Source organism: Hemiscyllium ocellatum, chromosome 4, assembly GCF_020745735.1.
Source record: "Hemiscyllium ocellatum isolate sHemOce1 chromosome 4, sHemOce1.pat.X.cur, whole genome shotgun sequence".
In the NCBI taxonomy this organism is placed as follows: Eukaryota; Metazoa; Chordata; class Chondrichthyes; order Orectolobiformes; family Hemiscylliidae; genus Hemiscyllium; species Hemiscyllium ocellatum.
The window spans coordinates 132,232,203-132,258,901 of NC_083404.1; the positions used below are offsets into that span (position 1 = coordinate 132,232,203).

The 26,699-nt window shown below is 43.7% G+C and overlaps 1 protein-coding gene across 1 annotated transcript in view; it reads right to left on the reverse strand.

Moving 5' to 3' along the window:
• The window catches only part of LOC132815252 (cadherin-7-like), a 96,185-nt gene that overhangs the window by 57,348 nt on the left and 12,138 nt on the right, over positions 1-26,699 (reverse strand). Inside the window, exons 2-4 of the mRNA XM_060824066.1 lie at positions 23,836-24,130; positions 17,412-17,531; positions 8,731-8,898 (exon numbers count right to left, since the gene is read on the reverse strand). Coding sequence (XP_060680049.1) covers positions 8,731-8,898; positions 17,412-17,531; positions 23,836-24,130 — 583 coding nt within the window. The remainder of the gene's footprint in view (positions 1-8,730; positions 8,899-17,411; positions 17,532-23,835; positions 24,131-26,699) is intronic.

Here is a 26,699-nt window from a genome sequence, read left to right on the forward strand (position 1 = left end):
CGAGTCGGGTAAGACAGATGAACTTAGGGCTTGGATTAGTAGCTGGGAGTATGACTTTATTGTGATCGCAGAGACTCGGTTGAAGGAAGGGCATGATTGGCAACTAAATATTCCAGAATATAGATGCTTCAGATAGGACAGGGAGGGAGGTAAAAGAAGGAGAGGAGTTGCATTGCTGGTCAGGGATAATATCACGGCTGTGCTAAAGGAGGACACTATGGAGGGCTTGAGCAGTGAGGTATTATGGGCAGAGCTGAGAAATAAAAAAGGTGCAGTTATACTATTGCATCTGTATTACAGACCTCCCAACAGTGAGCTTGGGATAGAAGAAATAGGTAAACAGATTATGGAAAGATGTAGAGGCAACAGGGTGGTGGTGATAGAGATTTTACTTTTCTCAACATTAATTAGGATACATTTAGTTTCAGAGGTCTGGATGGGACAGAATTTGTAAGGAGCATCCAAGAGAGTTTTCTAGAGCAGTACATCAATACTCCGATGAGGGAAGGGGCCATATTGGGCCTGGGGTTGGAGAATGAGCCAGGCCAGGTGGTAGAAGTTGCAGTGGGGGGATTTCTTTGGGAATAGTGACCACAATTCTATAAGTTTTGGAATACTTGTAGACAAAGATAAGAGTAGTCCTAAGGGAAGAGGATTAAACTGGGCCAAGGCCAATTATATAAAAATTCGGCAGGAGCTGGGAAATGTGGATTGGACACAGCTATTTGTAGGGAAGTCAACATTTGAGATGTGGGAGGCTTTCAAAGATAGGTTGAAGATAGTGCAGGATAGACATGTCCCTTTGAAAACAAGAGATAGAAAAGGCAAGATTCATGAACCTTGGATATCAGGAGAAATTGTACGACTAGCCAAGAGGAAAAGGGAAGCATGCATAAGGTCGAGGCAGCTAAGAACAGCACGGGCCCTGATACAATATCGGAAGAGTAGGACCAGTCTTAAACGAGGCATCAAGCAGGCTAAAAGGGGTCATGAAATAACTTAGCAAGCAGAATTAAGGAGAACCCAAAGCATTTTATTCATATATAAGAAGCAAGAGGGTAACTAGAGAAAGGGTTGGTCCACTACTGGATAAGGAAGGAAGGTTGTGTGTTGTATCTGAGAAAATGGGTGAGATTCTCAATGATTACTTTGCATCAGTGTTCACTAAGGAAAGGGACATGATGAATGTTGACATTAGAGATTGAAGTTTGATTAGTCTGGATCAAATTGACATAAGTAGGGAAGATGTGTTGGGTAGGCTAGAGGTTATTAAGGTGGACAAATCCCCAGGACTGGATGGGATCTATCCCAGGTTGCTGAGGCAGGCGAGAGAGGAAATAGCTGGGGTCCTGACAGATATCTTTGTGGCATCCTTAAACACAGGTGAGGTGCCGGAGGACTGGAGGGTTGCTCATGTTGTCCCTCTGTACAAGAAGGGTAGTAGGGATATTCCGGGTAACTACAGACCAGTGAGCCTGACGTCAGTGGTGGGTAAGTTGCTACTGGGGAATAAAATCTATTTATGTTTGGAAAAGAATGGGCTTATCAGTGATGGGCAACATGGTTTTGTGTGGGGGAGATGGTGCCTTACCAACTTAATAGAGTTCTTTGAGGAAGTGACCAAAGTGATAGATGAAGGGAGTGCTGTAGACATCATACAGAACTGGCTCAAAGATAGAAGACAGAGGGTGGTGGTGGAGCGTTGTTTTTCAGACTGGAGGTCTGTGATCAGTGGAGTGCCACAAGGATAGGTGCTGGGTCCTCTACTTTTTGTTATTAACATAAATGATTTGGATGCGAGCATAAGAGGTACAGTTAGTAAATTTGCAGATGACACCAAAATTGGAGGTGTAGTGAACAGCAAAGAGGGTTACCTCAGATTACACCAGGATCTTGACCAGATGGGCCAATGGGCTGAGAGCTGGCAGATGGAGTTTAATTCAGATAAATGTGAGGTGCTGCATTTTGGGAAAGCAAATCTTAGCAGGACTTATACACTTAATGGTAAGGTCCTAGGGAGTGTTGCTGAACAAAGAGACCTTGGAGTGCAGGTTCATAGCTCCTTGAAAGTGGAGACGCAGGTAGATAGGATAGTGAAGAAGGTGTTTGGTATTCCTTTATTGGTCAGAGTATTGAGTACAGGAATTGGGAGGTCATGTTGCAGCTGTACAGGACATTGGTGGGGCCACTGTTGGAATATTGCATGCAATTCTGGTCTCCTTCCTATCGGAAAAATGTTGTGAAACTTGAAAGATATTGCCAGGGTTGGAGGATCTGAGCTACAGGCTGAACAGGCTGGGGCTATTTTCCCTGGACCATCGGAGGCTGAGGGGTGACCTTATAGAGGTTTACAAAATTATGAGGGGCATGGATGGGATAAATAGACAAAGTCCTTTCCCTGGGGTCGTGGATTCCAGAACTAGAGGGCATAGGTTTAGGGTGAAAGGGGAAAGATATAAAAGAGATCTAAGGGGCAACATGTATGGAATGAGCTGCCAGAGGATGTGGTGGAGGCTGGTACAATTGCAATATTTAAGAGGCATTTGGATGGGCATATGAATAGAAAGGTTTTGGAGAGATATGGGCTGGGTGCTGACAGGTGGGTCTAGATTGTGTTGGGATATCTGGTTGGACCGAAGGGTCTCTATGATTCTCTGACTCTATATACATCAACTTGAGTAAAGTATTTGATAAGGTTCCCCATGGCAGACTAAAGGAGAAAGTGAAGTCACATGGTGTGTAGGGTGTTTTAGCTAGGTGGATGAAGAACTGGTTGAGCAACAGGAGACAGAGACTAGTAGTTGAAGGGAGTTTCTCGAAATGGAGAAAGGTGACCAGTGGTGTTCCACAGGGGTCAGTGTTGGGGCCACTGTTGTTTGTAATATACATAAATGATCTGGAAGAGGGCATGTTGGTGTGATGACAGAACCCCACTGGTTCTCACCTTCCACCCCACCAACCTCCGTATACAGCGTATCATCCACCGTCATTTCCGCCAACTCCAAACGGACCCCACCACCAGGGATATATTTCCCTCCCCTCCCCTATCAGCGTTCCACAAAGACCACTCCCTTCGTGACACCCTCGTCAGGTCCACACCCCCCACCAACCCAACCTCCACTGCTGGCACCTTCCCCTGCAACCACAGGAAATGCGAAACTTGCGCCCACACCTCCTCCCTTACCTCTCTCCAAGGCCACAAGGGATCCTTCCATATCCGCCACAAATTCACCTGCACCTCCACACACATCATCTATTGCATCTGCTGCACCCGATGTGGCCTCCTCTATATTGGGGAGACGGGCCGCCTACTTGCGGAACGCTTCAGGGAACACCTCTGGGACACCCGGACCAACCAACCCAACCATCCTGTGGCTCAACACTTTAACTCTCCCTCTCACTCCACCGAAGACATGCAGGTCCTTGGACACCTCCATCGCCAGAACATAACAACACGACGGTTGGAGGAAGAGCGCCTCATCTTCCATCTGGGAACCCTCCAACCACAAGGGATGAACTCAGATTTCTCCAGTTTCCTCATTTCCCCTCCCCCCACCTTGTCTCAGACAATTCCCTTGAACTCAGCACCGCCCTCCTAACCTGCAATCTTCTTCCTGACCTCTCCGCCCCCACCCCACTCCGACCTATCACCCTCACCTTGACCTCCTTCCACCTATCACATCTCCATCGCCCCTCTCCCAAGTCCCTCCTCCCTACCATTTATCTTAGCCTGCCTGGCACCCTCTCTTCATTCCTGATGAAGGGCTCTGGCCCGAAACGTCGAATTTCCTGTTCCTTGGATGCTGCCTGACCTGCTGTGCTTTGACCAGCAACACATTTTCAGCGATGTTGGTGTGATCAGCAAGTTTGCAGATGACATGAAGATTGGTGGAGTAGCAGAAAGCATAGGGGACTGTCAAGGAATACAGGAGAATAGAGATAGACTGGAGAGTTGGGCGGAGAAGAGGCAGCTGAAGTTCAATCCGGGCAAATGTGAGGTGATCCATTTTGGAAGATCTAATTCGAGAGCGAACTATACTATAAATGGAAGAGCCTTGGGAAACGTTAATGAACAAAGAGATCTGGGAGATCTGAAGGTGGCTGCACAGGTGGATAGAGTGGTCAAGAAGACATATGGTATGCTTTCCTTCGTCGGGCGGGGTATTGAGTATAAGAGCTGGCAGGTCATGTTAAAATTGTACAAGGCATTGGTTCAGCTGCATTTGGAATATTGTATACAGTTTTGGTCTCCACATTACCAAAAGGATGTGGACTCTGGAGAGGGTGCAGAGAAGGTTTACAAGGATGTTGCCTGGTATGGAAGGTGCTAGCTATGAAGAGAGGTTGTGTAGGTAGTCATGGTCAGGTCCACACCCCCCTACAACCCACCCTCCCGTCCTGGCACCTTCCCCTGCCACTGCAGGAATTGCAAAACCTGCGCCCTCACCTTCATCCAATGCCCTAAAGGAGCCGTCCACATCAACAAAGGTTTACCTGCACATCCACCAATATCATTTATTGTATCCTTTGCTGATGCGGTCTCCTCTACATTGGGGAGATTGGACACCTCCTAGCAGACCGCTTTAGGGAACATCTCCGGGACACCCGCACCAAACAACCACACCGTCACGTAGCCCAACATTTCAACTCCCCCTCCCACTCTGCCAAGGATATGGAGGTCCTGGGCCTCCTTCACCGCCGCTCCCTCACCACCAGACGCCTGGAGGAAGAACGCCTCATCTTTCGCCTCAGAACACTTCAACCCCAGGGCATCAATGTGGACTTCAACAGTTTCCTCATTTCCCCTTCCCCCACCTCACCCATGCTCCAAACTTCCAGATCAGCACTATCCCCATGACTTGTCCTACCTGCCTATCTTCTTTTCCACCTATTCACTCCACCCTCCCCCACTCACCTATCGTACGCTATGCTACTTTCTCCCCAGCCCCCACCCTCCACTCATTTATCTCTCCACCCTTCAGGCTCTCTGCCTTTATTCCTGATGAAGGGCTTTTGTCCGAAACATCGATTTTACTGCTCCTTGAATGCTGCCTGAACTGCTGTGCTCTTCCAGCACCACTCGAATCCACAAGATGCATGAATAGGTGGGGAGCGGTGATCCCATGATCTACCCACCACTGATGTCAGGCTCACCAGTCTATAGTTCCTTGGCTTTTTCTTACCACCTTTCCTAAGTCGTGGCATCATGTTAGCCAACTTCCAATCTTCCGGAACCTCACCCGTGACTATTGACAATCCAAATATCTCAGCAAGGGGCCCAGACATCACTTCCCTAGCTTCCCACAGAGTTCTGGGATACACTTGATCAGGTCCTGGAGATTTATCCAACCTTATGCATTTTAAAACGACCAGCCTCCTTTGTAATAAAGATACTTTTCAGGATCTCGCTGCTTATCTCTCCACCTTCTCTAGCTTCTCCACATCAAATACTGACACAACGGTTGGTGATCTTTCAGGGGCCCAATTCTCTCCCTAGTTAACCTTTCACCCTTAATGTATTTGCAGAATCCTTTTTAGGATTCTCCTTAACTCTAATTGCCAAAACTACTTCCAATCCCCTTTTTTCTGTCCTTCTGGATTACTGTTGCCTTCTAAGACAGGAAATCTAGCACCTGTCCATGCCTCTCATAGTTTTATATACTTCTATCAAGTTGCCACTTAGCCTCCAACACTCTTGCAAAAACAATCCAAGTTTGTCCAACCTCTCCTTATAACTAATACCTTCTCTGAGAGGCATGGAGAGGGCAGATAGAGTCTTTTTTTTCTGGGGATGCCAATGTCAAATATTCAAGGGGGCAGAGATTTAAGATGAGAGGGGGATGTTTAAAGGAGATGTGTGGGGAAGCTTTTACACAGAGGGTGGTTGGTGGCTGGAACGCATTGCCAAGGGAGGTGGAAGAAGCAGATACAATAGCAACATTTAAGAGGCATTTAGTAAGACACACAAATACAGGCAGGGAAGAGAGGGATACAGACCTTTTACAGGAAGATGGGTTTACTTTGGAGTGGTGTCATGGTGGGTCAAAGGATCTGTTCCTGTGCTGTACTGCTCTATGTTCTTGAAGTCCTCACAAGCAAAAGAATCAACTCAGCAAACCCTGTGAACTGGGGCCCTTGAACTCTGGTTCCCTCCATCCATAAAACCAATTTCTTTTTGTTTGTCTGCGCCTATCTGAGGGTGTGTGTAGGAGGTCAGGAAGCGGTTTAGGGATTTAACTAATTCAGTCATATGTTGAGAGTTCACAGTTGCTTACTTGTGATTGGAATTTCTTCATTTCTAACAATTATCATGATTTGGAGATGCCAGTGTTGGTCTGGGTGGGTGGTCAAAGTTAAAAATCACACAGCACCAGATTACAAGCCAACAGGTTTATGTGGAAGCACTTGCTTTTGGAGTGTTGCACCTGATGAGGAAGCAGCGCTCTGAAAGCTAGTGCGTCCAAATAAACCTATTGGACTCTAACCAGGTGTTGTGTGATTTTTAACTTAATAATTATCAATTCCTCTTCAGTGACAAAAACCTGGTCTGTGTTTTCTATTAACTCAGATCTATCCCGTAGGTAAATGAGAGACTTTGTGTGCTTTGATAAAAAACATTCAACACCTTTTTGTCACCTGCGGGAATAACAATGCTTCATTTCCAGTGAGATATCCTAATGAGTCGTAACACAGGTGAGAGTGAACTACATTCCTGTCGGTGTGGAGTCACCCATAGCCCAGCCCAGGCAGATGGCAGATTTCCTGCTTTCGAAGACATCAGTGATCCAGATGGAGCTTTATGACAATGAAGAATGCTAGCTTTTTTTTTCTGAGCATTTTATTGAATTGAATTTTCACCATCTGTTGTGGTGGGATTTGAACGCATATCTCTTGAACATTAGCCCAGTGACATCAGCACCACCTCCCCGTAATTATGAACCATAATTACCAACAGGAATCTGTTGAGCCTAATAATCATATTTTGACGCATCAATGTAACTGCCCCCTCTGATAATGACAGCCCAATGCTTTGTATTTAACACTGCAATGCAGTTACACTGAAACTGGAATGACACCTACCAAATGGGGCTTGAAGTAGCCATACTCTGTGACAGTAGGATCTCAGGCTAACCAACCTTCATCCCAAGTTATCGATGCATGTTCAATGCTACCTAGACGTGAAACAAAACCCTTCAAACTAGAGAGCCATTGGATGGTTGGTTCATGCGCTGAGTGTTTAACAGATTCACAAGTGTTTATATTCCCAATAGCTTTCGAGTTTCCTGTCTTCACTGTTGCTCAGTGTACTTATCACACAGTTTCTCAGAACCTACCACATTGCCCATTTTGTTTGGTGCCCTTCATTATCTTACTTGTTGTGGAGTGCCACCTGCTGCAAGATCAAGGGAAAAGGGGAACTTCAAAATAACTTGGAAGTCAGTTTAAGATGGTGCGCAATCTGCCCTCTGTTGCTTTTGAATTGAATGGCGAGCACCAATGTGGTGCTGCGGGTGGACCAGGCCTTGAGGGAGGATGTTTTGAGACTGTGACACAGATCACACAAGCTGAGGATGGAAGCAGAATGGCCAATCCCAGTGGCCTGGGGAGACGGGGGCATTGAAGGAATCAGTGCACCCGAATAAACATTACCGTATTGAACTGGGAAGAAGGATGGACCCAGAAAAGTGAGACTCGAGGCTTTAATGGAGGAGAATGACTCACGGAAAATATTCATCCAAAGTCCCTGGCACAGAACAAGGCCATAGTGTGTCGCAGTTGAGCAATGGGCCACCAGGTCTAAAACTAGCACGGCAAGAGATGGCACTTGATTTGCATATCCAAACTTTTATTTAGATAGGCATTTGCCTCTGCTACCCAATCAGGCAATGAGTTTCAAAACCCATAAAGATCCATCTCCTACTCGTCAAAGCCTATCCACAAGTCAGGAATGTGATGGGCATCTCAACAGTTGCCTAGATGGCTGAAGCCCCAACAATACTCAAGAAGCTCAACACCATCCAGGCCAAAGCAGCCTGCTTCATTGGCATCACATCCACAAATATCCACTCCCTCCACCATTCACTCACATTGACTCTATGACACTTGTCAAAGCACCATCTACAAGGCACATCTTCCCAGTTGGGAGCCATTTCGCCATTCCTTCACTGTCACTGGCTTAAAATCCCAGAATTCCATTCCTAACAGCACTGTGGATGCTCCAAGACTATAAGGAATGCCACAGTGCAGGTAGGTAGATCACTACCAGCTTTTCAAGGGGATGAAGAATAGACAACAAAAGCTGGTCTTACAGCGGTACTCACGTTCCACAATAAAATTAAAATCAATGCAAGAACAGGTGTTCAGAACCAGGTGTGGTTGACTCGGTTCTGGAATGAGAATGACCCAAATCTCAGTACATCATTGCAAAATAACACAAAACACATTGAAGCAAAAACCCTTAATTGTTGTGTTCAAAATATGATGGCAACTGCATATTGTAGTTAGGACTCTGGGATGGACTCCAAGTCCCTGAATTATTTATTTTTTTTTTTAAAAACTGACAGATTGCCACTCCAGGTGGCCTCTGAGAACATAGTTGCTCTGTGTGTTGGAAAAAGCAGTTAAGCCTACAAGTATATGCTAATAGTTCCAGGAAAACATCAAGCTTTGTCCTCAATATTTATAACTTTTATGATAATGAGAATTCCCGTTGAGTTCAAAGTTACTTACTGTTCTGGAATTTCGGTCTGTTGTCATTAACATCAGACAGGGTAATGGTCACGGTGGTTGTCACGGAGAGACCTCCCTTTAGCCCAGCCATGTCTTTAGCCTCGATAATAACCACGTGCTGTTCTTTGGCCTCTCTGTCTGTATTAGGCGAAGCAACTCGAATAACTCCTGCAGAATGTATTTCCAATTAGTTTAAAAATAAAAATATCCTTGTATCTGAAATCGGTTAGGAGCGATAAACAAGAAAAGAATTTCCAATTGGTTCTACTATGTCAGATAATGTAAAAAGTCCCACAGATCAGAAATTATTTCCCCCTGGATTAATGTCTGGGAATCACCAAAAGGCAATTTCTACTGATGTTAGAAATTTAAGGTTCATTATTTTTCCAAGGAGTGACATTTCAGCTACGTAAATCATTTATTTATTGAATGCTTCTCTGTAGGGCACATAAACATGACAAAATGTATTCCAGTTGTAGCTGAGATATGAGCACCTTGTTTACCTCCACAGACTAAATACTTCCTTTTCCACTCAAGTAATTGTCCAATTAGAACATCGAACATGGAGCAGTACAGCATAGGAACAGGCCCTTCGGCCCACCATGTCTGTACAGACCATAATGCCATTCTAAACTAATCCTATCTTCCTGCTCATGCTCCATATCTCTCTATTCCCTGCCTGGTTCAGATGTCTGTCTAAATGCTTCTTAAGTGTTGCCACTGTATCTGCTTCTACCACCTCTCCTAGGTGTGTTCCATTCATCTACTGCCACTTATGTAAAACCTGCCTCACACATCCCCTTTAAACTTTCCCCCCTCACCATAAATCAATGCTCCCTCGTATATGACATTTCAATCTGAGGAAAAAGACTCTGACTATCCAGCTTGTCTGTGCCTCTCGTAATTTTTATTCCTCTCACAGATCTCCCCACAACCTCCAATGCTCGAGTGAAAACATTCCAAGTTTGTCCCGTCTTTGAACCAGTGCTTTTTCGTGAAAAGCAAAGTTCAAGTCACCCTTGTCTTATCAGATCACATAGCTGCTCTCGTTAGGGAGACACAACTAGTGGTGATTTAACCTGAGGGCCATAGTACCTCAGGGGAGAGGAGAGGTTGAGAAGGCGAGACCTTTATGGTAACCTCAGTCAGTGTGGGAATTGAACCCATGCTGTTGGCATCATACACCTTCTCACACTGACCATCCAGCCAACTGTGTTAAACCAATCACCAAAGTGCAGTGTTAGAATATCACTGACTCTCTCTTAGGTATGATGTGGAGATGCTGGTGTCAAACTGGGGTGGACAAAGTTAAAAATCACACAACACCAGGTTATAGTCCAGCAGGTACTTCTGAATAAACCTGTTGGACTATAACCTGGTGTTGTGTGTTTTTTTTAACATTGTCTCTCTTAGGTGGCTGGGTCGATTTTGTGAATGGCTGCGAGAGCAAAGCAATAAATAATCCAGGCCTGGAGGATTTTGTATAAGGCCAAATGAATCATTAGATTGACATCACCACCATTCCTTTCTCCCAAGACGACATTATTCTCCAATTTGTCCCAATTCACGCATAACACTGTAAATAAAATGGGCATAAATTTACATACTTTATCCACTGAGTTTGAAAAATGTAGGCATAATGTAAGCCTTAAATTCTCCAGGGACTATCTAGAAATCTAAAAAAGTTGGGAACACAAGAATATCTCCTTTTGAGTGAGGTGAAAGAGTGCAGGCTATGCAGCAATCAGTTCACTGGATGTGTGTTCCAATTGCTTGTTCCTCTCAGCTGACCGCTTCAGAGAGACTCACTGCTTGTGGACGCTGGTTTGTAGGTCTTCCTGGTCAAGATAAAGAAATATTTGCATTTTGTTTATAGAGGCTCCCAGGCCATTCCAAGAACCCTTGTATCACTTTCAAAGTCTTTGCAAGCTCCCACGAACTTCAGTGCAATGGTGGGCACCTTTAGCCCCGCTGATTGGATTAATTAAAAATGAGGACCTGGATGGGTTCCCTCTTCTTGTCTTCAAACAGTACCCATGCCTGTAACTGAGAAGGTAGACGGAGGGGCAGTTTCATCCCTCACCTGAAAGCAAAGCTTCCTGAACTCTCTGCACAGAGGCCAGTATCCCATCACCCTTTATTTGCATATGCACAATACATGGGCTCTGACCAGCTAGCTCAGAGTCAGTCCCTGGACTGGGGAGACATTCAGAATCTCCTTTTTTTAATTTTATTATACAATAAATTTACAAAACAGTTAACATCAACAGCAGTATACAGAGAAACAGCAATTTTACAAGGGAGGGGAATGGCAAAGCCAGACCCCAAACCCTATCGTTCAACCAGTTTTCAGGGAAATGAGGTCAAATTCTCCTGTTTATTTTCATTTTCTTCTGACACTCCTGTTTATTTATTTTTCTTTCTTTTTAAAAGTTTTTTATTCTTTCTTTTTACTCTGTTTTTATGTTGTGTGTGTGCACAGATATGAGACACAGTGAGAGACACAAGGTGCATGAATCTTTATTCAATTCCCACCACCAGGTAGTAAGGAAACACCCGAGTGGCCAGTGACAAGCAGAGCCCTTCACATCAAAGGGCAATGCTGTGTGATCAAACAGTGAAGGGCAGGGTAGGGATTAAATCAAAATAGAGTTGGAGGGGGAAATAATGCACTCCACTCCCTGCGACGCCCACCTCTCCCTGAAATTCTCCTGTTATATCTGTCAGCCAGGGCTCCCTGATTGGCCCAGGTTAACACTCCCAATCTTGAACTCATAGTCAATGAGATCCACCTGGTTTCAATCACTACACCTTCTGATAGTGGTACACTGCAGTGGGGAGTCAGTCTGCATCAGTCAGGGTTTGGAGAAAGAGTGGGATTAAGGCTTTTCCAAAAATAAGCCCAATAATGGGCCCGATATGAATCCTTAAACATTAAAAGGCATAAGCAAGTCTTTTTTATCTTGCACTCTTCAGTATTCGGCCTCATGAGGAAATTTGTGAAAGAAGCATCAACTCATGCTTTGCTCAAGTTGGAAGAATGGAAGGCTTGGCCTTCTTGTATTTTTTAGCAATGTTTAAGTTCTATACTACTAAGCAACTTTTTCCCCCAAAATCGGGATATAAATATAACTGGTTTGGCCAGCAATTATTGTCCAGAGGGCAGTTATGAGTCATTGCTGTGGATCTGGAGTCACAGACTAAGTAAGGATGTTTGATTTCCTTCGCTGAAGGCTATTCACATCCAGATGGGTTACAGTTCCAGATTTTAACTGAATTCAAATCTCACCATCTGCCCAGAGTGAGATTTGAACCCATATCCCCTTGGCATTAATCTGGCATGCTTGAATTATTATTCAAGTGACTTCACTACTCCACCACAACCTTCCCATTTGAAGGCAGCCAGCTCCAAAGGCTGGCAGAGACTGGAGATAACCTGAAGGTTAATTGGTCATGCTGTGCTTATGAACATGCATTGCTGTTAGAGAGAGAACTGTGAAGGTGTCCATTGATCCCCATCAGTGGGGAGTAGACCAGCAGCTGTCTGGGTTATCCTGATGTCTGATCCGACTGCTCATCAAATCAAGACTTCATTACATCTTGTATTTCAGATTCCCAAAGCCTCATGGAAAGGAGATTTGTTGAAAGATAACTCAAAACAGACACACTTACCAAAAGGTTCAAGAACAGCTTCTTCCCTGCCATTATTAGACTGATAAATGGACCTCTGTAACTTCAGATAATGTTAATCTTGCTTAGTGCACCTCCTGTACAGCTATAATGTTGTATGCATCGCTCTGTCCAAACACACTGTGATCTAGATGTCCTTGTTTGCTACGATCTGGCTGTACTGCCCACAAAACAAAGCTTTTCACTGTACTTAGGTACACGTGATGGCAATAAATTAAATCAAATCAAATCAAATCATCAGTTTTTTTTGTCTCCTCTTCAGATTTCCCTGTTATTGGCAATCCAAAAGCAACCTGCGGAGCAGATGACTCTCCAACCTGGTTGACAGAATTGGCAACACTATCTTGACCATCTTGCGCCAGAGTTCAGCAGTGAGACCAATGGAGTGGCTTACTCTTCCATGAAATGCCATGATCACGGCTAACACAACCCTTACCATCTGGTTGGCACTTCAAGATGGGGAGAAGGAGATTCGAGAGGAACATGCAACAGGGAAGTGAAAAGCAAAAATAAAACAAGTCACAGGGTTATGTGGAAGGGGGAAGGGGAAACTGGACTGACTGAATAACTGTTTCAAAGGGCCTGAACTGGAATGATTGACTGAATGGCCTTTGTCTGTGTTGCATTATTCCACAATTGGATGATACCACATTGGAAGCAGTAAGTAGTTGTAATGATTTTCTGTCAAGGCACAGATTTTCAAGACTGTCCTTTCCACAGATTTAAAGTGATATGTGTATAAAACAAGGGGGAATATAAGAAAATATTTTTTCACACAGCAAGTGGTTAGAATACGGGATCCAATTCTTAGAAATGTTGTGGAGACAGGATCAATTGAAGCATTCAAGAGGGCAGAAATATGGAGACAAGGCTGGAGATTGGTACTCAATAATAGAACCAATGGACTGAACAGCCTCATTCTGCACCATGCAATTTTGTGATTCCTCAACAATAAGTACTATTGCACTGTACGCCCTTCTCTAACTCATTGACCTCCTGAGGAGTGGTTATTATCAGGAGGGTACCCTCTTCCCCACTCCAGCTTTTGGCAAACAGGAACCTGCCGTCCCATCCTCATTACATCCCTGCCCTCACTGAGGCACAGTTTCCCAGGCAAGTAACGTCACAAATTTAAAATTCTTCTCTTTACTTTCAACTCATCCCATAGCCTTGCTAATGTCACCATTCCCCATCTCCATACTTCCAACATGAAAACCTTCAAGATTTCTGCACTCCTCTCATTCCTTGCCCGTGTCCAACAACAATTTCAGATGGCTGCGTCTTGCTTTGTTTCAATTGCACTTCACATTGCGCACCCCCCCCCCCCCCCAACAACCCCCAGCACCACCACCCATCTCATATTCCTCCTTAAAATCCATCACTTTGACCAACCTTTTGGTGGCTATTCATTGTCTGAGTGCAGATAAGGAAGTAGCCTTGACTCTGGGTGTGAGGCAAGAGGAGTAAGGCTCAGCAAATCAATAAACTCCCTCCTCAAAAGAAAAATCATACCTCCTGGTCTCAACCTCATTGACTGGCCTGCAATCTATTAATATGTAACTGGGGGTAATTGCTGCTTTGAAGAAGACAGCAGTCAAAACATTTTACTGCATGCTATAATATTTCCTCAAGGAATGAGAAAAGAGAAGTGGAGGATCTCCGAGTAGTTTCTGTTGCTTTTCTAGAGTGAGCAGTCAGAGATCCTGCAGGAAAAATGAACTGCTCCAGTGGCTCAGGAGATAGGTGGTGAATATTAATGGCAGGAGTATCTGCATGCACTCCAAAGACATGAATCTTTTCCAGACACTCCTAATTTAGAATATTAATTTTCCTTCAAAAGTTATAAACTCTGGGGTTTCTTTTGGTTTAATCTTGGAGTGAGTCATCCCTTGAGCAATTTGTAGACTCTCTAGAAATCTATTACACAGTACTTTATAATCTCTTATTTGATCTGAGTATCTTTGTTTTCCTCTCAAGAGTGATTTTCACTTCAAGGTGGTGATTTTCTTATCTCATCAATTAAATCTGGAATTTACTCTGTGTTTATCAGCAGACGTATACAGAGTCATAGAGTCATAGAGATGTACAGCATGGAAACAGACCCTTCGGTCCAACCCATCCATGCCGACCAGATATCCCAACCCAATCTAGTCCCATTTGCCAGCACTTGGCCATATCCCTCCAAACCCTTCCTATTCATATAGCCATCCAGATGCCTTTTAAATGCTGTAACTGTAACAGCCTCCACCACTCCCTCTGGCAGCTCATTCCATACATGCACCACCCTCTGCATGAAAAAGTTGCCCCTTAGCTCCCTTTGTAGCCTCTAATACTCTAAAACTTTTTGCAAGATTCGCTAGTCTCAAATTCTCTTGATTTTTCACGTTCAACTGTTGAGCTCATTCTTGTTGAGCTCAGGTACATCCATAGCGTAGGACTTCTCTCCTTCAAGAGCTGAAAATGTGTTGCTGGAAAAGCACAGCAGGTCAGGCAGCATCCAAGGAGCAGGAGAATCGACGCTTCGGGCATGAGCCCTTCTTCAGGAATACCCGAGCTCATGCCCGAAGCGTCGATTCTCCTGCTCCTTGGATGCTGCCTGACCTGCTGCGCTTTTCCAACAACACATTTTCAGCTCTGATCTCCAGCATCTGCAGTCCTCACTTTCTCCTCTTTTCTCCTTCAACCCTTCCTTTAAATTCAAAACACTTGTTTTTGGAAGTACATCTTTACAAATTGTGATGGTAAACATTTGCAATTCTCTCTCTGCATGTGGGAACTGAGGCTAAAATTGTTCATTTTCAACCTGAGACTGATGGATGTTTGCTGCCCAAGGTATTAGATAGAGTATTAACTAATGTTTAATCTAGCCTTGTGGTTGGTGTGATGTGATAGAGTGACAGTGACTGCCTAGTTGCGTACATTCTTACTTCTATGTTGAAGTTCCATTCTAAAGCTTGAGTAGAAAAATTAAGGTTAATGTTCCAGTGCACTACTGACAGGCCACTGCTCTGTCAGCTGAGATGCTTAATTGAGCTTTGATCTGCCTGCTTCGTCAGATGCAGGAGGCCCCTATTTTGAAGGAGAGCAAGGAAGGTTAGCTCTTGTGCTCAGGTGAATGTTTATCCCTCAACGTTACAAACCAAAAATCAGATTATAGTGCTGACCCCGGAATCCGAACGCCCTATTTTTCGAACACATTGGAATCCAAACAATTATTTCGAGAAAATTTTGTCCTAAAATCCGAACGCATTTTCAGAAACTGAACACCACGTACCATTCAGGTCGCACATTGTTTGTTCAGTTCGTCCCGGGAAGTAGTCGTGTAAGCATCTCTCGTGTGTCCATCACTAGTTTACCTCGTGTTTTCACCTTGATTTGTGCTGTTTGTTTTAATTATCACCCTTGTGCATTCACCATGGCACCCAAGAAGAGCAGTGAAGCAAATAAGAGTAAGAGGAAGTCCGTGAGAACAACAATTGAGTCTCCTGTGCTCTATTTACTTCAACGGAGACAAATATCAAATACTTGATATTTAGGTCATTTACTCATCTTATTTTACCTTAACCATGTGTATTTGCAGTTAAATGTATCTTGAAAATTTTTTTTTTTTGGGGTCCAGAAACGGATTAATTCACTTTCCATTATTTCTTATGGGAAAAATAGTTTCGGAATCCAAACTTTTCACAATCGGAACAGCTCCTGGAGCGAATTAAAGTCAGATTCTGAGGCACCACTGTATTTGACATTACTACATTGCTGTGTGTGGGGGCTTGGTGTTTGTAAATTGACTGTCATGTCTCCTACATTACAAGCATCATTTATATTGTCTTTTCTATTCTGACCAATGAGAATCTAACTTTGGGATAGGATGAGCTCAAGCAGCTGAATAGCCTCTTTCTGTTCCTGGTGCCCTTTAGGGATGGAAATCTGCCATCCTTACCTGATCTGGCCCTATAAACTCACAGTGATGTAATTGACTCTTAGGTGCCCTCTGAAATGGCCAGTCGGTTAACCGACAACTAGCTCCTTGATCAGAATATGAGTTGTGTGAACATTCACAATCGGTGATAGTTTAATGCCAATCTAGTCACAAGATATTTTTCCTTTCTCCTTCATGGGTTGGGGATACTGTTGTTTATCCCCAGTTATCTGTTAACCAACTGGCCATTTCAGAGGACAACTAAGAGTCAATTACGTCCCTGTGAGTTTATAGGGCCAGATCAGGTAAGGACGGCAGATTTCCAACCCTAAAGGGCACTCTGTGATGGTGATGGTGATGGTGATGGAGATGGTGATGGTGATGCTGATGGTAATGGTGAGGGTGATGTTGATGCTGATGGTGATGGTTACGGTGATGCTGATGGTGATGGTGATGCTGATGGTGGTTCCTATGGTCATCATTTCTGAGACAAGCATTATATTCTAGATTTATTGACTGAATTTAAACGCCACCAGCTACCCTAGTGAGATTGGAACACAAGTCCTCAGAGCATTAGTATGGATTATGCTGGATAACAAACTATAGGGGATAGATTTAAGGTGAGAAGGCAAAGATTTATAAGGGACCTAAGGGGCAATGTTTTCACACAGAGGGTGGTGCATGTATGGAATGAGCTGCCAGAGGAAGTGGTGGAGGCCGGTACACAATTGCAACATTTAAAAGGCATCTGGATGGGTAATATGGATAGGAAAGGTTTAGAGGGATATGGGTCAAGTACTGGATTTATTTAGAATGTCTGGTCATAATGGACAAGCTGGACTGAAAGGCCTCTTTCCTGCAAGTATAGAAAATAATAGAAATTATAGACTGGAAGTACTAAAAATACACGCAACTGGGCAGTCACTGTCATTCCATCACCTCAGACGAGCCACATGGCGAGATTAAACATTAGTTGACAGTACTGACACATGAGGAACAATCAATGCCACTGATTTACTCTCCCTAGACATTGATGTCTTTCTTGCTGCAAGCTCTATGAGACTTGTCTTACCTGTTGTTGGCTCCACTGAAAAGTACGGCTGTCCCTGCAGGATTTGGTAGACTATCCTGGCATGACTTCCATAGGAAGGATCATCTGCATCTGTCGCTGTCACCTGGGTAACGAAGGTTCCTGTATAGAATATAAATAGTTAGTTCACTAACATTTTCTCCTTTACCTGGTGAAACACTAACTTTTTCCCACTTCACTAAACTGAAGACATGCTTCTGCACAAAGATATCACTGCAGAGCAGTTTTGAAGCCCCAAGAGGACATAGTCTAAATGAACAGAACAGTAACAAAGAGTCTTTTCACTCATCCTTGCTCCGAAGGTTCGACCTCTAATAGATTGGTTCATGTATACGGGAAAGGAATTGTCTTCTGTTCTCACCTCTGGCCTTCAGGTTTAGTGTTTAGATGAGTGAGGAGTGGAATCTTATAGAAACCAATGAAATTTGAACAGGACTCAACAGGGTAAACACATGAAAGATGTTGAGAGTGTCTGGTGCTGGAAAAGCACAGCAGGTCATGCAGCAGAAGAATCGACATTTCAGGCAAGAGCCTTTCATGAAGGATGTTCCCAATGATCAGGGAGTCCTGAACCAGGGGTCACAGATGAACAATATGCATAGGTCATTCAGGACTTAGATAAGGAGAAAGGTCTTCACCCTGAGAATGCTGAGCCTGTGTGGAATTCTCTACCATAGAAAGTAGCCAAGGTCAAAACATGGAATGTTTTCAAGAAGGAGATGGATCTAATTCTTATGGTGAAAGGGATCAAAGGTAGAGAGAGAAAACAGGAACAGTAACTGAGTTGGATAATCAGCCATGATCATATTGTGGTGCAGACTTGAAAGGCTGAATGGACTCCTCCTGCTCATATTCACTGTTTCTATGAGCTAGAAATTGTGGATGTAACTAAAGGGCTAACACAGGGACCAATGCTGGGGGTTCAAAAGGATTTGGGAGCCCTCGTCCATGAATCACAAAAAGCTAGTCTCTATGTTCAGTGGGTGATCAGGAAGGCAAATGAAATGTTGGCCTCTATGAAGAGTAATTGAAACATTAAGATGTACAGCATGGAAGTAGACCCTTCAGTTCAACTCATCCATTATGACCAGATATCCTAAATAAATCCAATCCCATTTGCCAGCACTTGGCCCTTATCCCTCTCAACCCTTCCTATTCATATACCCATCCAGATGTCTTTTAAATGTAATTGTACCAGCCTCCACCACTTTTTCTGGCAGCTCATTCCATACACATGCCACCCTCCGTGTGAAATATTTGCCCCTCAGGTCCCTTTTAATTCTTTCCCCTCTCACCCTAAACCTATCCCCAATAGTTTTGGCCTCCCCAACCCTGAGGAAAAGACCTTGCCTATTTACCCTATCCATGCCCCTCATGATTTTACAAACATCTACAAGGTCACCCCTCAGCCTTCAACACTCCAGGGAAAAAAAGCCCCAGCTTATTCAGCTTCTCCCTGTAGCTCAAACTTTCAACTCCTGTCAATTTGCTTGTGATTCTTTTCTGCACTCTTTCAAGTTAAACAACATCTTTCCAATTGCAGGGAGATCAGAATTGAACGCAGTATTCCAAAAGTGGCCTAACCTATATCCCGTACACCCACAACATGGCTTCCCAACTCCTATATTCAATTTCAAAGAGAGTGGAGGATATAAGTCCAGTTTTTGCTAAAATTACACAAGACATTGGTCAAATCTCAACTGGAATACTGTGAACTGTTTTGGTCCCCTTGTCTAGGGGCCATTTAAGACAGTCCAGAGATGGTTCACTTGTTGCTGATATCAGCAATAGAACACTGTCTCCTGAGGAAAGGTTGAGTAAGTTGGGTCATTAATCACTGGAATGTCGAAGAATGAAGGGTGACCATATTGAAACATTCAAGATTCTTAGAAGACCTGGCAGGGTGGATGAAAGAAAAGGTTGCTTCTCCTTTTGGGGGAGTCTAAGTCGAGAGGGTAAAATCTCAGAACAAAGGAGTGGTACACGTAAGGCAGAGATGGGGAGTTTTTTTTCTCTCTCTTAGAGAGTAGTGAATCTGTGGAATTCTTGAGCTGTCCAGTTTGATTCATTGAGTATTTTTAAGGCTGAGATAGACATTTTTAATCAGTAAGGGAATCGAGGGTTATGGGAAAAAGGCAGGAAAGTGGAGTTGAGGGTTATCAGATATCATTGAATCGGGGAACAGACTCTATGGCTGAATAGCCTAAGTCTATTCCTCGATCTTGTAGCCTTTGCTGGACTGAGATTGAACTTAGAAAGGCAAGGATGAGGCTGATGGGTTAATGGATATGAATGTGAGTCAGCAATGGGGCTGTGAATTTGGTACAAAACCATTGCCAGAACACAGGTGGCACAGTGGCTAGCACTTCTGCCTCACTGCAGCAGGGTCCTGGGTTTGATTCCTGCCTCAGGCAACTATGAGTTTACACTTTGTCCGTGTGGGTTTCCTCTTGCAGGCCATCTGAATTGGCCAAGCTAAACTTCCCATAATGTTAGGTGCGTTAGTTTTTGGTGGGTCAATATGAGAGTGTAGGGCTAAATGACCTGTTTCTACAATGTAGGAAATCTAATCTAACTCAGAGCAGAGGGCACTTAAAACATTCATCGCTGTTGCAGATGCATTTAAATCAGGCAAAGATATGTAAAGTCGATACAGTAAAAAAAATATAGAGGGAACACATAACTGCAGTGCTCTCAGTAATGCAGTCAGCATATTTACCCGAGTAAATCAACAAACTGTCATTCTAATGTGTACTTTTATTATTTTTTGCGTGGCAGTTACCAACAGAAATATTTGTTGTAGTGATAAAAAAAATGAATTTTTCATTATTTCTAGTCGAGATATCTTGGGAGACAGAATCAAAATAATAAATGTTGTGCTGGAAGTATTGGGATAAGGGGCACATATTTAAGATGAAAGGCAGAAAGTTTACAGGGGATTTGAGGAAAATCTTTTTTCAAACAGAGTATTGCGGGGGCCTGGGATGGTAGTTAAGAAGGGAAGCCTCGGAACCTTTATAAAATACTTGCACGAACGCTTGAAATGTCATAACATTCAAGCCCAGTGTAGATTTAGTGGGGTTGGGTGGTACAGATTCGATAGACCAAAAGGCATCTTCTGTACTTAGTGATTTATCAATATGTTCGGCTTTAAGACACAAATTAAATGAAGGAGAGGCAGAGAGGCAGAATGATTTAAGGGGAGAGAGGGGAAGGAAAATGATCATAGTTTAGAGAGGATGGGTTGGTGTTGGTACTATTAAAAGCAAATCTGCTTTGTTTGTTAATCATTTTAAATTTAAACTCTTTCATTCTTGTCCCTTTAACCAGTGGAAATGTTTTCTCCAAGGTTTCCAATATTCCCTCATAATGATTTTTCCTATCCCTGGTCCCACTCTCCCCTTCCACCTCTCACATTGAATTTCATTTGCTATCCATCTGTCTACTCCATCAAGGCTGGGGAAGAGTCAATAAAGTTACTTGGTTCTGGAGTCAGATAGAGAACACATTTCCTTTCCTCAAGGACATTAGTGATGTAGATGGGCTGTTTATTACAATCTGGTAGCTTCAGCCTCCCTAGGGATGATTCAGTGATAAGTGAGGCTTCCTTATAACACCAAGGACCTGGGTTCAATTCCACCGTCTGGCAACTGTCCATGTGGTGTTTGCACATTCTCCCTTTATCTGTATGGGTTTCTTCTGGGTCCTCAGGTTTCCTACCATAGTCCAAAGGTGTGCAGGCTAGGTGGATTGGTTGTGGGAAATGCAGGGATGGGGTGGGTGGGGTGGGTCCAGATGGGATGCTCTTCAAAGGATTGATATGGACTCAATGGGCTAAATGGCCTGATTCCATACTATAGGGATTCAATGGTTCTATTCTGTGATAGCTATAGACTCCAGGACCTTTAATTATTTGACATTTGCTAGCTATCACAGTGAAACATGAAACTATATTCATTGTCTTCATAAAAGTGTTAATTTGGCATCACTAGTAGGGCAACTTTTATTGCACATTAAGGGCCATAGTGAAGAGTTATCCACATCTCTGTGATCCTGGAGTCACATGTAGGACAGAAGACCTCCTTCCCATAAAGGACATGTGAACTACTTGAGATTTCACAACAGTTAACATGGTCACCATGAGGTTAAACTTTCCTTGGAGTTATAATTCACCATCTCCCGCAATAGAACTTGAACCCACATCCCTAGCACAATTACTGAAGAGTCTACTGATGTGACCAACATTCTATCATTGCCCCATGAAATTAAATTGACTCTTTAGATCAGGTCTTAGTGAAAAAGCTAGCTAGTGATAGAACAACCATGCTATCACATCATAAATACTTTACGACAGGAACATTGAGTGCATTACACTCCTACATATTAGACTTTGCTGTCCACTCATATGCAGGCACTCTGAACCTATCCTGTGAGGTAAATGAGATGACTGTAGAATAACAGCAAATGTTTGTTGTGACATTCTTCAGACAGTGATGGGTACATACCCAGTCAGATGTATCTGAAATGAGAACTGCATGAGTTGTTCATTATTTCTTCTTTGCAGACTCCCTCTGCTGGTACATGTGCATATGATAGTCTAAATGGACAAAGTTACAATTGCAATACACCGGAATGTTCTTTCTTGTGGTGTTTCCAATATTGGAGGAAATCTTCACAGAGCCAAATCAAATTAATAATTGCCATAGAAAGTAAGAAAATGTCAGGAGTGCTTTCAATGAAACAAGAAGAATATGATAGGACAGAATGGTTTTGGAGAAGAGTTATAGAATGTGGGTCTTCAGGGGTTGAAAGCATAATTAGTGAAGATGGAAGATTTGCTTCAGAGGAATGATGGGATATAAACTGAACCTCATGTGGGAGAAAATGTTGTGGGTACTGGACATCTGAAATTAAAGTGTATAATATTATAACCACTCAGCAGGTTTGACAGCACTGATAGAGAGAGATTAATGGCACATCCCTATTTCAGTTTGATGAACTTTCATAAAATTTGTTTCTCTCTCCAAAGATGCTGACCAAACAACTGAGGATTTCCAGCATATTCTGTTTGTTACTGTCATGTGGAAACTTACAATAAAGGCATTGGGAGTCAGTTTCAGGGGCCCATATGCTGTATACCTCAAAGTTCTTGAGCTCAAATTTCACGGAGGGGCAGATGGTGAAATATTTCCAGGTGGAATATTATGGAAACATTATCATAAAGCTGTAAGCTCCTCTGTATGTTTTTACAAGTACCCAGTGTCTGTTACACCTTAGGGACATTGGATCTCTCACAGCAGGGCTGGTGTCAAGCCTTCCAGTCTTTGATGGAGGTCACTAAAACACATGAGGTTGGCCCAGATTAAACTCTATCCCAGGTCAATTTTAATTTTCCACAGGGGCTAGACACTTTCACGAGGCCATCTTGAATATGATAATGGAGGTTTGGATTGTGGATCCCTTACTGTCTGACTTGCATTAGTCAAAACATTGAGTATAGGAGTTGGGATGGTAGGTTGCAGCTGCACAAGATAGTGGTAAGGCTGCTTTTGAAGTACTGCATACAATTCTGGTCACCCTGCTATAGGAAAGATGTTATTAAACTGGAGACAGTGCAAAAAAGATTCACAAGGATGTTACCAAGAGTGCAAAGTTTGACTGAGGCTGGGATGTTTTAGTACCTGGAGTGCCAGAGGATGAGAGGTTTATAAAAAACATGAGGGGCATGAGGGGCAAGGCGAATAGCCAAAGTCTTTTCCCCAGGGTGAGGGAATCCAAATTAGTGGGCAGCACGGTGGCACAGTGGTTAGCACAGCTGCCTCATACCGCCGGTAGACCCAGGTTCAATTCCTGCCTCAGGCAACAGACTGTGTGGAATTTGCACATTCTCTCTGTGCGGATTTCCTCCAGGTGCTCCTGTTTCCTCCCACAGTCACAAAGATGTGCAGGTCAGGTGAATTGGCCATGCTAAATTGCCTGTAGTGTTAGGTAAGGGGTAAATGTAAGGGTGTAAGTGGAGAGTCGGTGTGGACTTGTTGGGGGGAAGGGCCTGTTTCCACACTGTAAGTAATCTAATTAGAAAAAAATATAGAGGGCATAGGTTTCAGGTGAGAGGGGAAAGATTTAAAAGGGACTGAAGGGGCAGCTTTTTCACACAGCGGGTAGTGCGTGTGGAATGAGCTGCCAAAGGAAATGATGGAAGGGAATATAATTACATTTAAAAGTACATTTACAAGTCCATTTAAAACACACTTAGACAGGTACAAGGATAGGAAGAACTTAGAGGCCAAATGCAGGCAAATGAGACTCGTTCAGTTTAGGAAAACTGATTGGCATGGACAAGTGGGCCAAAGGGTTTGATTCCACCCTGCGTGACTCTAATGTGATGATAATTTCACTCCCTTACCGTCAGGTGACCTTTCAGGCACTGTGGCAACGTATGGTTCATCCAGAAACTGCGGTTCATTGTCATTGATGTCCTGGACCTTAATGTGGAACTCGGACTCTGGTTCCACGTATTGGTTGGTTTCTCTGTCAACCACTTGCGCCCGCAGGATGTAAAATGGCTTCTCCTCTCGGTCCAGCTTCTTTAAGAGGAAAATATCTCCATTGTCCTCATCGATGGTGAAGATTGAGCCAGCTCCATCACCCGTCAGGTTATATCGTAAAGAACCATTCCCATTGTCCGAATCAGAGTGGAGCTGCGGGTGTCAGTCATGTCAATAGAATCATAGAATCACAGAACTAAAGTAAATAGTTATTAAACTGGAGACAGTGCAAAAAAATATTTACAAGGATGTTACCAAGAGTGGAAAGTTTGACTGAGGCTGGGATGTTTTAGTGGGCGGCACGGTGGCACAGTGGTTAGCACTGCTGCCTCTCAGCGCCAGAGACCCAGGTTCAATTCCTGCCTCAGGTGACTGACTGTGTGAAGTTTGCACGTTCTCCCCGTGTCTGTGTGGGCTTCCTCCAGGTGCTCCGGTTTCCTCCCACAGTCACAAAGATGTGCGGGTCAGGTGAATTGGCCATGCTAAATTACCCGTAGTGTTGGGTTAGGGGTATGGGTGGGCTGCGGTTCGGTGTGGACTTGTTGGGCCGAAGGGCCTGTTTCCACACTGTATGTAATCTAATCTATCTACATGAAGTGCCGGAGGATGAGAGGTGACCTTACAGAGGTTTATAAAAACATGAGGGGCAAGTACCATACAAAGACGTGACAAACTGGCTGATGTTATAATAGTGACTTTCAGGTCATTAATGCAACACTATTTTCTGCTTAGCAACAAAATGTCAAGGAATATTCTGAATGACATAGGGGCTATAAGAGGTTACACAATGTTATACACTTAAAATCAGGCTGTGAGCTGACACATACTTGACCCAATAGGCACAATGTCAGCCCAGTATTTGGTTACAAGAGTTTGAGGAAGGGGATGGGGTAACTGGGGCAGAGGGGGACAACACAGAATTGTTACAACATGAAGGAGGCCATTTGGCCCATTGTGTCTGCACTGGTTCTATCTCCTAGTGTCAATCTCCTGTCTTTTTCCCATAACTGTGCACAATATGTTCTTGAATACTTCAATTGAATCTGCCTCCACCCCATTTCCAGGCAGCACCTTCCAGACCCGAACTACTCGCTGAGTGAAGGGTCTTTTCTCCCGTTGACCCTTGTTTTATTTCACATCACTTTAAATCTATGCCCCATGTTTCAAGTAAAACAGAGTGCACAGACTTGGAATTAACAACAGGGATTCAGCAAATTCACGTTCTGCTGACACTTCTCTGCAACTATCCTCAAGTGACTGACTGTGTGGAGTTTGCACATTCTCCCCGTGTCTGTGTGGGTTTCCTCCGGGTGCTCCAGTTTCCTCCCACAGTCCAAAGATGTACAGGTTAAGGTGGATTAGGAGAAAGTGAGGATAATGCCTGAAAATTCGATTCTCCTGCTTCTCGGATGCTGCCTGACCTGCTGTGCTTTTCCAGCACTGAACTCTCGACTGAGGTGGAGTAGCCGTGGTAAACTGCCCATAGTGTCCAGGGATGTGCAGTGGTACACGAGTAGGGTGGGGGGAGGAGGGTATGGGTGGGATGCTTGTTGGAGGGTCTGAGTGGACTCGGTGGGCCAAATGGCCTGCTTCCTCACCGTAGGATTGTATGATTCTATGATTCTGTGAAATGAAATTGTGATTTCTATATTCTCTGCCCATTATCAAATCTCAGACTGCTGTTTCAGGACCCAGGGATTCTTGATTGGATAAAGATCTCCACTGTCGGGAGATTTTGACATTTTCTTTGGGGGCTGAAATTATTTTAAATCGCAGCAGATTTTCAGATATTAAACCATCACTCAAGGTATTAAAATGTCAGGCTATAGTTTCCTTACAATGCTGCACCAAATAAGTGCACTGCCCCTCCCTCCCTCCTCTGCACGCTGGGTCAGGATGAAATGTTTCACTTAGTCTTGACAAAGATATGAGTCTGTTTGCACTCACGGGTTGGTCAGAGATTTGTTGTCTCACTGTTTTCCCGAAAAGCAGTCTGTGCCAGCTTACACAGCTGAATCAACAAAAGGTAAACTTCTATCCTAATCATTTATCCTTTTGTTGGCGTCTACAGTAGGATATTTACCTGATGTGGAAATGCTTATGCAGAATCTGTGGGTGGGCCTTGTGGTATTGAAAGATCTAACATATTTATTACATCTAGCCTCATGTATAAAGATTTCATTCCTCAGGCACACAAGAGGAGCCTGCTTCAAGTGATCAGGTGTAAGATGCATTATGATACATAAGGTCACAGGAATGATACTGTCTCTGGTAGCTACATTGACATAGCGACCATGAGACATAACACAATATTGGTCACCTTTGACTCGACTATTTTACTACACTTCTATTTATATGGTGAACCATATTCTACCTTTGATAAACATTATAATCCAAAACTTTGCTCCCTGTGTGTCACCACACAGTCCTGTTCTTCCATTGTTTCTGTGCTGGCTGACCTACCAAATTGCTCCCAGACAAGAAATATCTTGATTATAAAATTGTCATCCTCTTGTGCCTCCATGGCCTCCTCTGTCCTATCTCTCTGCCAGTTTGACAGCTCTCTAAATGATCTGCAGCTCTCTGATTCCGACTGGATTGAGATCTGGCCGGAGGTCATCTTGACTTGAAATGTTAACACCTTCTCTCCCCACAGGGTCTGACTGACCTGCTAAATATTTCCAGCATTTTCTATCAATGTTCCTCTACTCTGGGCCCTTGA